Source organism: Sardina pilchardus, chromosome 2, assembly GCF_963854185.1.
Source record: "Sardina pilchardus chromosome 2, fSarPil1.1, whole genome shotgun sequence".
Lineage (NCBI taxonomy): Eukaryota > Metazoa > Chordata > Actinopteri > Clupeiformes > Clupeidae > Sardina > Sardina pilchardus.
Window position 1 is genome coordinate 27,776,630 of NC_084995.1, and position 13,807 is coordinate 27,790,436.

Genomic DNA, 13,807 nt, shown 5'->3' on the forward strand with positions numbered 1-13,807 from the left:
TTCATTTTCTCTGACATGTTTCTTGGGGCTACAAGGTCACGCATCCTTTCCATGTACAGTATGTATATGTAGGGCACATGAGTGAGAGAGAGTGTGCGTGTGTGTGTGTGTGTTTCTGTGTGTGTGTGTGTGTGTGTGTGTGTGTGTGTCTGTTTGTGTGTGTGTGTCTGTTTATGTGTGTGTGTATGTGTGTGTGCGTGTGTGTGTGTGCGTGTGTGTGTGTGTGTGTGCATGTGTGTGTGTGTGTGTTTATGTGTTTGTGTTTATATGTGTGTTTATTTGTGTGTGTGTGTGTGTGTGTGTGTGTGTGTGTGTGTGTGTGTAAACATGCCTGGAGTCTGAAAGTTGATGCGCCTCATCTCTACTGGATCTGTAGGGTGGTGCGCCATCATCTCAGCATTGTTCAGCAAGCACTTGGTGCCGGGCTCTGAATCCTTTCGTTTGCTAATACAACACAGAGCAAAACATCCATTCTGACATAAAGAATCTACAGAAATAAAAAACACCGCACTGACTCTCTGATAATTACAAAGCAGTCTATGAATAGAAGTGTCTACATTTGAAGTCTTAAATCTGTGTGATGTCTCGAAAAAAAAAAAACAGTGAGCAGCTATAATCCCTAATTACTAATTGGAGGCCATTTTATAGTGTCTTACCTGTCAGGCTTGCTGCTCCAGGAAAAAGCGGAGGCAGAGGAGGAAGGTGTAAATAAAAAATGAGCGAAAGAGAGAGACAGACCAGACACCAAAGAGTGGGAGGCACAGAGAGGAGTGAAAGATAGAGTGAGAAGAGGGGAGGGGGGTGAAGGATGACCAGAGAGAGAAAAAAAAACGCAGAAGAGAGAAAGAGAGATCAATATTTTGCATTTGTATGCACAGGCTACATGACACCCCCGTTGCAGATAGCAGCACTCTTCATTGGGGACAGTTTAACGCTAACCCTCCAGGGGACAACAGTGTTCCGGGCTAAATGGAGAGGGGGGGGCCAGGAAATATCAGGCCCAAGGGCGGATTTATCTGCCAACAAGAGGCTGATACATCCCGCTGCAATGCCTGCTCTTACACCAAGGTCACACCATCAATTTGGCTGAAAGAAATCTCTTATGCAGAGACACGCTCACTCCAAAATGGCCGCCAGCCGAGACACAGTAGGGGCACTGAGCTCCTTGGGCAATATTAATTGTTCCTGCCCATATATTTTATACAAGGGGAATAAGAGGGGACAAACAATGCCACACACGGCGCTCCAATCTGCCTGGGCCCTCTCAATTCCCCCGGCCAGCAGTCTCCAGTGCTCTTGAGTGACAGTGAGTGACTGCACTGCACTGCTGCGTCCATTTCCCTGCACTCACTTCTTGTAGAGGAGGATGGCGATGACGATGCAGATGATGAAGACCACGGCCAGGACGGGGCCCACCACCCAGATGAGTCCGTCGCCGGCGTCCAGCGGCTGAGGGTCCGAGTCCGGCGCCATCACGTGCTCGGAATATTCACTGGCCACAAACATCTTCTGAAGGCAAGAAGGCAGAGCACAATGCCCAACACTAATTAACATGGCATGGCCTCTCTAAGCATTAGACAATACAGGAGGCTTTAAGGCAACACTAAAGCACTTTTCCTCTGTCAAAACGAACGCTATTTTATTATCCAGCAAATAACGATGTCCACAGACAAGGTAGAGTATGTGGCATGATTTTATGAAAGTATGATTATTGCGACATTGAAGCACGTCAAATTTGTAGTTTCTTATGCCTCATTCCATCATACTACAGAACCGCTACCCGATCTGTAAAACTTACAAGCGGTTATAGCCGATAGAGGGCCACAAACCAAATGCAAAAGTGCCGTTCACCCTGTTACGAGTTGATAAACCACTGAAATGATTATGGGAACATTATTTGAAGGTACAAAAAACTCTTTAGTGTTGCTTTAAAATAAACGTTCAGGCCTCAGATGATGCTCTGACATCCAGTTCATTAAACCTTGTGCATGGATGTGCTGCTACAGTGCAGCATAAACTGTTGGATCAGCAGCCCAAGTTGTCCTCCTAATTAACCAACATGTCTGTTTTTGCACCAATCTGGTCGGAGCTCCTATCAATGACATCAAATCCCCCCCCAATTTGACTCCGCGTCTCCAATATAAACAGCGTTGTCATCAACCTGCTCTTATCTAATTTGCTTACGCTTCTGCTTACTGGAAATAAACATGCTCGCTTCTTTGCCCCTTGTCTTGTCCCTCTCCCTTATCTAACTCAATTTGCTGCTGTCAACAGAAAAGGGCTGAGTGAGATGCACTGTACTGTAGCATGCGTGTGTGTCTCTGGTGGGCGCTCCCCTCCCCTCCCTCTCTTACCCCAGTGGTGTCGTTGAGCTCTGCCAGGATGAAGAAGACGTACTCCTGGCCGGCCTCCAGGGCGCGGTTCTCGAAGCCGCCGTACTCCAGCTGGTCCCCCAGGGTGAAGAAGGCGGGCAGGGTGGCGGGGGAGAAGCGCGCCGTGATGTAGGCCCTCCGCAGGTCCACCTGCCGCTGGCGCGGGTCCAGCTGCTTCTGGCTGATGTCCTTCAGCAGCTGAGGGCAGACACACAACGGCACGTCGGTTCACATGGCAACAGTCACACGTCAAGTAAGTCACACCTGACATACCTGTTTTATTTCTTAGAAAACCCTGGGCAGTCACGGTTAGATTAAGATCAAGCAAAGAGCTGAATGTGAATACGCTTGGAATTCCCGGGAATCCACGGCTTCACTGGTAGAGTAGCATTCATAGCTTCATTTTGATCTCGCAAAACCTTCACACTTGCCCACACCATCCACTGTCTACACATTTCATAATAGTTGATGGAGAAACCTCAGGTTGGTAAAGAGATGGATATCTCAGCTGCTCTTCTCAGTGGAGATTTGTTTCCAACATAAATACAGAAAATAAACGCTTGTCGTGTAGAAGTGGTGTGAAGACTGTTCGAACTATTTGTTGCTCACTCAACTTTGTAGAGTTTCTATAACTTTCTATCTAACTCAGTGCTAGCTTGATCCAATTTGCTGTCTCTAGATATACACATCACTCATCAACCCCGACGGTTCACACTATGGACGTTATGTGGATGATGTCCACAAGGGCCGCGGTAATAAAGACTTTGACAAGCGGTTGAAAAACCAACCCAGTTCACATCCAAAAGCAAGGAGCAAATGGGGAGTGAGGCCTATCTGTGAGACGTGTCATTACGCAGACATGTCTCTGTTCAGAATCTGATCATTAGCGTGGGGAGCAGAGAGGAGCGGAGAAGAGCAGGCTGAGGTGAGAGAGCGCGCGCACAGACACACGCGCGGCAAACACACAGCTCCTGATTAGCGCCTCCTGACGAAATGTAGAAAAGGGCCGAGTCAATAATGAACACAGCATTACATGCTGGGTCACTAACGGGGAGCTGAATCCACAGGGTAATGAGCAGAGAGAGAAAAAAAAGAGAGGAAGAGAGGCAGGACGAGAGAGAGAGAGAGAGAGAAAAAGAAAGGAATGAGAAGGAACGAGAGAAGGAGAGTAATGCGCCACAATTTGCATGTATTTCTTGTCCGTTGAGAGCAGGGAAATTGTCACAGGTCGATCTGAACAGAATAAGCATTGATTTACGTCTTGTGTACAGCATGCGTGTGAAGTCAGTTTTCACACCTCGGCATTACCCTGATATATTACCTGCTGAGACTGTGTAAAAAGCCCTGAGATCCTGTTCCATTAAACCACTTTAACTGACACACTTTAACACTTTGCTGTGGGACATGCTGTCTGGAGCAGCAACCTGCCTGCCTGACTGAGAGCAAAGCCGATGTCTGAAAGAGCTGTTTACGCTCCCTCGGATACACCGGCGTCTATCTCACTACGATCCTCCAAGATTTCTCCTGAGAAGCCAACCATGAAGCCCACACCTACACTCCAGCTCTATGGCAACTGTTGCCATGGCACTCACCTCCTCCAGGTCCATGTCATCGGGACTCTTGAGTCGGAATCTTCCGCGAGCTCTCTTGAGAGGAACTACCACCACATAGATGTTCCTGTGAGCACAACAAACGGTTGCCTTTAAATGCTTCCTAGCCGGCGACACACTGGAGAGATCTGCAGTAACTACTACAGTAACAGTGACTGCCTGAAAATGACACTAAAATGACAGTCTAACAGGAAGACTACACCGGGCACGTAACCGAGGCACTCCGTTTGTGAAGTGTAAAAATATTTTTAGAAGACCGGTCTCATTTTTTTCGTAGTTCCATAGATTATAGTGGCAGCTAATTGTCGCAGCAGATGCTCTGTGAACGGAATGCTTCAGTTCTGTGAGCGGCGTAGTCTGGCTCATGCTGTGCCAAAGACACATCAAAAATAAATTAATACGTAAATAAATAAAAAATAAACAAAAAACAAAATACATTTTACAATTTAGAAATAGACACAAAGCGTAAGTTCAAGAAATAGCTATTGCAAATGGTAACTTAAGTCTCCAAATTGAATCCTATCATCTAACATGATGGATTGTCTTAACTGTGCAAATGAATGTGACACATTACTAATTGTGTCAACAAAGCACAAGTTAATGATGCAGCACTGATGTTTGTGAAAATGAACTTAAAAATGGACAGTGATGTAAATCATCTGTCATGTTCAATACAACTGGCAGATGATGGATTGTTGTGTCATTTAAATAGGACAACTATAACTGCATTAGCAGTAAGAGAAAAAAAAACAGAGAAAATATCTGTCTATGGGTTTGGCACTGTTAAGCTTTAAATCAATGTAGCATAAATCATTAGACAGTGTAGCGGGAGTGCTGTAGCCAATAGCTAGGGAAATCACTTTTCTAGCTATTATTACACTATAAAAAGCCTTAATATCCTTGTCAGCCGTAAGTAACAAAAATGGCTAAATTAAACACAAAGATATAGCACTACTTATAGATTTATAAAAAGGAAGTAGAACATCTTTAGAGGACCACACTGCTATCTGGCACCTGTGTTAAAAGTGGGATATGTCCCAACAGAGTAGGCAAGGCAACCACTCGGCTTTGAGTGCCTCTGCCTGATCCTTTATGTTTGTATATTGGAACACATCAGGAGCTATTATGCTTTACATATAATCCTCTTCCTGAATGTATGTGTGTGGGTGTGTGAGTGTGTGCATTCTTCATGTGTGTGTGTGTGTGTGTGTGTGTGAGTGTTTATGTGTGTGTGTGTGTGTGTGTGTGTGTGTGTGTGTGCGCCTGTGTGTGTGTGTGTGTGTGTGTGTGTGTGTGTGCAGTGGACTCTTTTCATGGGAGTCTTTATTATGTTCTCTGCAGTTATGTCTCTGTACCTGATGTTACTCTGGGTGTCCATCGGGGGCAGTATGATGGTGATGGTGGTCTCGGTCTCGCGGCTGCGGTCCACCTCGGGCCGTCTGATGTGGATGGGGGGGGAGGTGCGGGCGGGGATGCGGTGCCTCAAGCCCCCCATGTTGCCTTCGGGGCTGGTGATCTTGAAGTCGTAGCTGGTGTTGGGCTCCAGGTTGGCGATCACAGCCTTCCTCTGACGGGCATCCACCTCCATCCTGTTTCTGTTGTACTCCACCTGAACGAGGAGAGAAAAGGAAGCACACACACACACACACAAACACACACACACAGAGAGAGAGACAGAAAGAGAGAGAGAGAGAGAGAGACAGAGAGAGAGAAAAACGACATCCATATATTCATGAGTTCTCCTACAGGATGCTAACAAACAGTAAATGAATGCGGGGAGCGCGACTGCGGTTGTAAATCACTCACAGTAAAGCGGTACGGCGAGCTGCTCTCTGGAAACTCCCACGTCAACAGCACACTCGTCTTTGTCGCCAGGTTCACCGAAAAATTCCTCGGGACATCTGCAAAGAACAAAACAAACGGCTTGTCACTGTCGCGCCCCGACACCGTCGGCCGTCAGTGACCAAACGTGGCAGCAGCAGTGGGCTCTGGAAGGAGAGGAAGGGGTTAACGACGACGTCGGCGCGTCGGCTTCTTCTCCCCCCAGGTGGAGCCCGGGCGTCAGGGGGTGGGCGTTTGCTGGGGGCGCAACAGGAGGGTTATATAAGACGCGGGGCTGACAGGTGCTGGCGTGGAGATGGATGCCAGAGCGGCACGTATGCCACTGCTGGGGCCGGCGCTCAGCTCCAGAGAGATCTGACCCAGTTCAGCCCCGTCTATTACGGAAGGTGTTACTGAAAATGGGTTTTGAAGGGGCAACAAACACACGGAAACAATGCACGTAGAGACGGGCACACACACGTACACACACACACACACACACAAACACTCATGGTCACACAGAAGTGAAGTGTTTTAGGGGAAATGAGAAAAAAAAATCAGGTGTGCCTCAACATCATGAAAAAGGGTGTGAGAGTGTGTGGTACTCGAGTGTGTGTGCATTTGTGTGTGCGTGTGTGTGTGTGTGTGTGTGTGTGTCAGTTGCAGGGAAGTGCCAGCGAAAATAAACAAGGCCAATTCCCAGACCAAAGCTGGAAATGGGCAGGAGAGCGGCGGTGTGAGGAGAGCCTACCTGTCAGTACCCACCTGTAGGGTCCCCAGGCGCACTGAACTGGACTGGACTGGACTAAGCCTCACCTACCTCAGAGGAGCTCGGCCTCAGGGCACCGCCTCATGGGAGTGTGTCACACGTCACAGCCACCCATCCTGTGTGTGTGTGTGTGTGTGTGTGTGTGTGTGTGTGTGTGTGTGTGTGTGTGTGTGTGTGTGTGTAGATGCTGTTGTGTGTGCCATTGTCTTTGCTCCCGTCCCCCTATGTAAGTGCTCCATCTGCAGCATCCCTGAGTGTGAGGTGCTGGTGGGGATGCAGGTGGATTCAGGAAGGAGGGGGGTACAGGTGGAGGTGAGCGTGACCGTGACCGGAGGAAGGGGGGTTTGGGTCGGGTCGGGTCGGGACGGGTGGTGACTCTTGGGCTTCCACATCCCCAATCCCGTGCAGCACGGCAGGCGTGGCCGGAAGCCTACCTGTGTCGAAGGCCACCGTGCGGTACAGGGCCTGGGGGCCGAAGGGCCCGGGCCCCGCTTTAGTGTGCGCCCGAATTCTCACGTGGTAGTCAGTGTCGGGGTTCAGGCCGATGACCGTGTACGCCGTCTCGGCGGCCGGCACCGACAGCAGGCGCGGCGGGAGGCTGCCGTTGGCCTCGCCGTACGCCAGCGTGTAGCTGCTGAGCACGCCGTTGCAGTCGGCCGGCTCGGGGGGCTTCCAGTAGATCTGCAGGGTGCAGCAGGTGGCGTTGATGACCCGCGCCAGGAGCGGGTATGCCGTGGGCGGGTACTCGGGCACAGTGATCTCCTGCAGGGCCTCCTTGCCGTAGCCCGAGTGCCCCCTGGCAGCCAGGGCGAAGACGTAGGTGGTCCCCGGGAGGGTGCCGGTCAGCGTGTACTGCCTCTGCTGGCCGGGGAGGTCCAGCGCTTCTGGCAGGTCCTGCGTGTCGTTCTTCAGGCCGTAGCGCAGCCGGAAGCCCAGCACAGAGGTGGAGGGGGAGGGGGGCGTGGTGGAGGTGGAGGTGGAGGTGGGGGCCGGGCCGGAGCCAGCGGGAGGCTGGGGCTGCCACCGCACAGAGATGGACGTCTGCTGCTCCACACTCAGAGACAGCACGGGGGGCTCTGGAACTGCACACACACACACACACACACACACACACACACATACACACACACACAGGGGAAAAAAATAAAATGCCGAAATGAGATAAGTTTCTTGGAATTAAACTTCATTAAACAGAACAAAATCTGAAAGTACAAAGTGTGTGTGTGTGTGTGTGTGTTTGTGTGTGTGTGGGGGGTGGTTGTGTGTCTGTGTGTCTGCGTGTCTGTGTGTGTGTGTGTGTGTGTGTGATTGTACTGGGCAATATCTGCACTGCAAAAAATAAAATCAGTGTTATTAATCTCATCAAAAAATAGATCAAAAAATCTATTTGCTATTGTTTTCGGTATGAATAGACTTACCTAGCGCTCTCTTGAAAGATAATTTGGACTTCATTTAAGAGGACTTTTGTTTAATGGAGTCTTGTCAAGAAAAAGTACTCAAAGCACTGACAGACAAATTAGCTCATTTTTAGGACAAATTTGCTTAACGCACTGGCTGACAAATTTACTTGTTTTCAGGTTGAGAACAAGTAAACATTTTCTGAAATTAAATCAAATGATTTTACAAGAAAGCGCTAGGTACGTCCATTTTATAGTGAAAACAATACCGACTAGATGTTTTGATCTTGGCACAGGGTTAATAAAACTTGGTTAGATTTTATTAGATTGGCAGTTTTTGCAATGTGGCGAGATTTAACCAGATAAGGATGCATAACAAAATCTATTCCATATCTCTCCATGGAGAAGAGCTCAAACTCAATGATAGAGACAACTGAGCAGAACAAAGCTACAGTACATGTTCTGGCATAGACAATAAATGTAATTACACACTCACAAAGAGCCCTGAGGAGCTCCTCTTTTTGTTGGCAAACAGCTATTGAAAGATAAAGCACTGAGTCCACTAACAGACTGCTGCAGCTATAGTTCAAATTGAAATCAACCTAATTGACAGTAAATGGATAAGCGCGCTCTCGCACACACGGCATCATTAAGCATTTCTCACTGCGTTTACAGCGCCGCGCCTCTCGCCACACAGCTACTAGCAAAACCACAAACACTCAGGGAAGCCGCACATCTCTTTTCAAGTGGGAGCACTTTGAGACTTCTGATAGCAGCAAAGAAAAAAAACAAACTCAAAAAGCCCAATCACACATCTACCCCTCTCCTCTCCCCTCTCTCCTCTCCACTCTTCCTCCCCTCTCCCCTCTCCTCCCCTCCCCTCCTCTCCTCCTCCCCTCCTCTCCTCCCCTGCTTTCCTCTCCCCGCCCTGTTCTCAGGCTCTGTGAGGTGGGCTTGAGGGATGAATCAGAGGCCTGTTGGCGCAGGCATGGCCGTGTACATACATGTGGCTTTGGTCTGGACCATCTGTGGCATACTGCGTGCACCGTCCCCCTTAGTGGTGTACGCTGCCACGGTGATGGAGTATGAGGTGTCGGGCAGCAGACCTCCGATAAACATTTCCTGCCAACACAAAGAGAGAGAGAGAGAGAGTGAGAGAGAGCGAGAGAGAGATAAAGAGAAAGAGATTAACTTCCCAGTATGCACTGCACTGCACTGCATTCTACTCCTCCACATTAAAAGAGACCAGAAGGAGAAATGAGACTGACATATCTATCCTCCGTATTTTCCCGACACGTTTTGAAAAGATAAATGCCTCTTTAGAATCTCTCCCTGCCTCTCTCTTTCCCCACCCGTCCCCCTCCCTCCCTCCATGTTTGTGTTCCATCTCCAGAGCTGTGTTAACAGTAGCCAGTGCATTTAGCGCTGTGTGATCCCCTCTGTCAGGCTTTAATGAAGTTCCGTTTGTTTGGAGTGTGTAGTGAAAAATGCTTGCTCATGATGGTATCTACCGTGACACGATGTGAAGTGGCACATTGCTGAAAGGGACAGCACGAGCTCACAGAAGAACAGCAGGCTTTTATAACCAGGTTTATGCAACAGCAATGTGTTGGGCGCAGATTTCTGTACTCACATATTCAGCAGAATCATCCGTTTCCCACTACACCCCACAAACAGGAACGCGGAGAGGGAGAGCGAGGGAGAGAAGGAGAGAGAGAGAGAGAGAGAGAGAGGAGGATGAGTCAGGAACAGAGGGAGAGTGGGTGGAAGAGGCAAGCAAGGGTGAGAGATGAAACAAACAAGAAATTTCCTGAGAAACTGCAAATGTGGACGAACAAAAATTGATAACCTTGTTCAAGGCACTAAGATACAAACTTCCACCAAACTTTTTTTTAATTGTGCTATAATATGTGTCCATAATGTCTGAATTTAGTCCTGCCAACCTCTTGAAATATGCTAATTTGTTTTGCATTCATTTAGATGCCTTCTTTCTTGATGATTACTTTCCAATTACATCTAGCCCACATAATTTAAAAAGACTCATCCTGATCCAACCCCTGCAGCTGCAGCCAAAGAAATAGCAATTCACCAGAATAAACCTCAGTTACAGGACTAGGACATATCTGAGAGATCTTAGATTTAGTGTGAATTCTTCGAGCTTGCTTGTTTTTATCTGTTGAGTCAATGTCAGTTATGGTCTCTGCTCCACTACATATACAGTATTTAGCTATTACTTATGGCACTACTGTAGACATGACAACAGTGAAATGTTAAATGTCTATCAACTAGATAACAGATTCTTGGTCTCAGTATTTTATGATCATGGGCACGGACAGATTTCTAGATGGCAAGGCAGCTTGGGCAGAGCCATGGACCCCTCATGCTTTATGTACAACAGTTCGCAAATGCATCATTGGCCATTATTTACTACTTAGCTCATTTTAATGTAGTCTCAATAAATCTTAATTCAGCGTTGACCCTCAGAATTTCCTCTGGCTGCCTGAAATGTCGAAATGATGTGGGAGGTGTAGTTTTCAGGCCCTCACCTGGGAGTCGTCCAGAACGATGTCTCTGATGCGTGGCAGACTGCGTGACTCCCCCTCCTGCTCGCGGGCGTAGTGGACCTGGTAACCCCGGATCTGCCCGTTTTGCCTCTCGGGTACCACCGAGCGCCACCTGACCCGGATGGCGGTTGCGTTCAACGTTTGCACCTCCACTTGTCTAGGGGGCGCCCCAGGCACTGCGAGAGACAGGGGCATGACGGCGTTCAGACAGACACCAGCGGCTTCTACACACCCTTCCCGCTGCAGCCCACTGCACATTTGTGACATTTTAGTGTGCCGAATGTTAAATAATTTAGTAGTCTAGTCCAATTTGGGCTCGTCGAGGAAATATAAAAGGGTACAAAGCTGACAATAAGGGAGGCGCTAAAAAATAGTTCCCCACTGACAAAAGTGAGAAAACGCTCGGGCTGAAATGAGAGGCAAGTCTGGCAAATACCGCGGTCCTTTCATATGCATGTGGGAGGGATTGAACAGCTTTAATTATTCCATCAGTGTTTGACCACCGTTTCTACAAGAAACTCTTTATGGAAAACCATTTCCTACCTATCTGATACATTTCCCCCGACTACATTAGCAACATCTTTTTTTTGTGAGGTCCCTGTGGACCTGTAGTGCAGCACAGGAAATAATTCACTTCAATTTTAAGATAATACATCTCTCTCAAGCATTCAGCTCACAATGTGGCCACAGATAGATAAGCCACAGGAAATACATGATAAAACCCCCCCAGGTTGAGAAAGCAATTATTCATTCTCACCTAATATTCACCACCTGTTATATAAATGATGAAACCATATGCTTTCAGATCCAAGTCTGAATGTTCTATCAGGCAAAAGGAATTTGGTTTTGTTGTGTCTCTTGGCTATCAACACCTTACAATTCACATGAATTCTCTTCACTTAGGGCTACAAGGACTGTGAGCAGACAAAAGAGAATCTACACAGTCTGATGCGGATTGGGTTTTACGGTTTCCTGGCTAAAACTAAATGATCAATTTGCTTCCTTATGGCTCTTTAGTCAGTAAGTTCTGATTGGACGAACAAGGCCATAAAGACTGAGAGTTCTCTGAGAGGGGGGGGGGGTGGCTTACATTATTTCCTTAGGTCACTCACTTCATTGTGCCATTGATTGCTGGATACACATTGTCCCAAGCTCCCATTTAAGTCTGGCTTTCTATCATTATTTCTGACCCGGAAAGACCTCTGCTTTTGTTCATCTTTTCCTTTCATTGTATTTTTTCAATCTAAGCTATTGTTATTACCACATTACTTACAATTGTCTTTGCTCTGCTAATGTAATCCCTAAATGTACTCCTTATGAAGAAATCGATGCAGAGAGGCATTTAACAGTTCAATGAGGTCGTAAATCAGGGCCTGATCGTACCATCCTCGTCCGTTTGGCACTCCAGCGGCGAGGTCTGCGGACCCGAGCCCTCCGACGTGAAGGCGGCCACCGAAACGCGGTAGCGCGTCCACTTGCGCAGGCCGCCCAGCCGGGCCTGCAGAGCGTCCGGCCCCACGCGCTGGGTCCTCTGGGGCTCGGGCTCCTGCCCGCTGGCCAGCGGCCGGTAGAGGATCTCGTACCCCTCCAGGTCCACGCTGCGCCCCTCTTCCGGGGGAGCGCGCCAACTTACCCGTAAGGACGAGGAGCCAATGGGAGAGCATTCCACCCCACGAGGGGGGGATGAGGGCTCTGAGTGTTTCGGGGCGGAAGGTGGAAGGGACAGAGAGAAAGGGAATCGAGAAAGAAGGAAAGAAAGATAGAAGGAAAGAGAGGAAGGTAGGGGGAAAGGAAGGCGTAGAAAGAACGCAGGAGGAACAAGAGGGTGAAAGACAGAAAAACAAATAAAAGGTGGCAGAGGTGCATGTGTCTGGGGTGAGAGATGCTAAATCAAACGAAGCACACATTTAACACGAGCAAAATCCGACAAACGCCAGCAAGTGCTGGATTAAGGTGAATACAAAAGAAGTAACCCAAACGGCAAAGAGTAACCCAAGAGACAACAACACAAAAGGATAAGAAATGAATCAGCAATGCAAAAGCTGGGACACTAGTGATAGATGGTGATGCATGGACTTGTCATAATGGTGATCAATAGTACCAGTCTATCATCAAGGTATCCCCTCTGTCTGCAACTGACAGGTCATGATGCCGTATTGACAGGAGGGGGGGGGGAGCTAAAGCTCCCAAACAGCCTGCATAATCACAACACAGAGCCCGTGGAATAGATTGCAGGGTGTCCAGGCGATCCCACTGCAGCACACCGAGTGATTGATGGATTTAGGGCCCGAGTTAAGATAAGGCCTCCAGCACAGCCTGCCGGAGAAACCTGAGCCGACTGGAAGCTTCCGGAGTGCCTGCATTAGTAAAGGCCAATTTCCTCTTCAAATGACCAGATGTCACCAGGGGAAAAGGCATATTTATGGCAGAACTTCTTACTTTAGAAATTACATACAACTTCTAGGTCTTGTAGAGGTGGGCCTTTGCCAGCCCCAGGGTCACTGTAAATAATGTTTAAAGCCTGATACCGTAATTGTGGTGCTACAATTGAGATCGTCACGACTGAGAAATAATTTCAGCTTTTGGAGGCCAGGATTCAGAACAGCCATTGTAACTCACAACAACTGAGCAGAATTGAATTCCACACATTGAGAATTACTGCTGCCTTTACACTATTATAATGGCAGCAGCTGAAAACATTATACTGACAACTGGTTCCAAGCACTTGAATGCGTCGGTAAAATATGAGCAGAGTTTAGAATGACAAACTACTAAATGCATCAAACCAAATGAAATGGGGAACATCAAGGGAAATGAAATGGAATTGAAAGTCGAGAATAAATGCTTTGAGGATGCAAAATATATATTGCAGACATATATGAACATATGGTTATGATACATCCTTACCTTTTAGTCCCTCTGATAAAAGACTTTCTTGCCACACATAAAGGCACACACATAACGTACACACCCGCACACACACACACACACACACACACACACACACACATAACATACACACCCGCACACACACGCACACACACACACACACACCGACTCTAAACCCTGTCCTCTCTCATGTGAATTACGCATTGAATGGCGTAAAATGCAGTTCAAATAAAATTATGATCAGGCCATGGCAACTCATTTGAAGCTTTGGACAACTGATTGAGAGCAAAAGTGTGCAAGCAGTGTCGACTGGCCCAAGCGCTCGCAGGCATCCAACCAGAGAAGATGGTGTGACTTATTAAAAATAATAGGCTGTCTGAATCGG

The 13,807-nt window shown here is 47.9% G+C and overlaps 1 protein-coding gene across 2 annotated transcripts in view; it reads right to left on the reverse strand.

Moving 5' to 3' along the window:
• Positions 1–13,807, reverse strand: part of LOC134068495 (receptor-type tyrosine-protein phosphatase S-like) — a 79,129-nt gene that overhangs the window by 11,187 nt on the left and 54,135 nt on the right. The window contains exons 12-22 of one of the 2 annotated variants that reach the window (XM_062524155.1): positions 11,917–12,225; positions 10,516–10,709; positions 9,603–9,629; positions 8,974–9,091; positions 7,007–7,654; positions 5,789–5,883; positions 5,338–5,585; positions 3,965–4,049; positions 2,355–2,570; positions 1,352–1,509; positions 332–444 (exon numbers count right to left, since the gene is read on the reverse strand). In XM_062524155.1, coding sequence (XP_062380139.1) covers positions 332–444; positions 1,352–1,509; positions 2,355–2,570; positions 3,965–4,049; positions 5,338–5,585; positions 5,789–5,883; positions 7,007–7,654; positions 8,974–9,091; positions 9,603–9,629; positions 10,516–10,709; positions 11,917–12,225 — 2,211 coding nt within the window. Of the gene's footprint in view, positions 1–331; positions 445–1,351; positions 1,510–2,354; positions 2,571–3,964; positions 4,050–5,337; positions 5,592–5,788; positions 5,884–7,006; positions 7,655–8,973; positions 9,092–9,602; positions 9,630–10,515; positions 10,710–11,916; positions 12,226–13,807 lie in introns of both variants that reach the window. The other variant, XM_062524147.1, reaches the window with a different exon arrangement.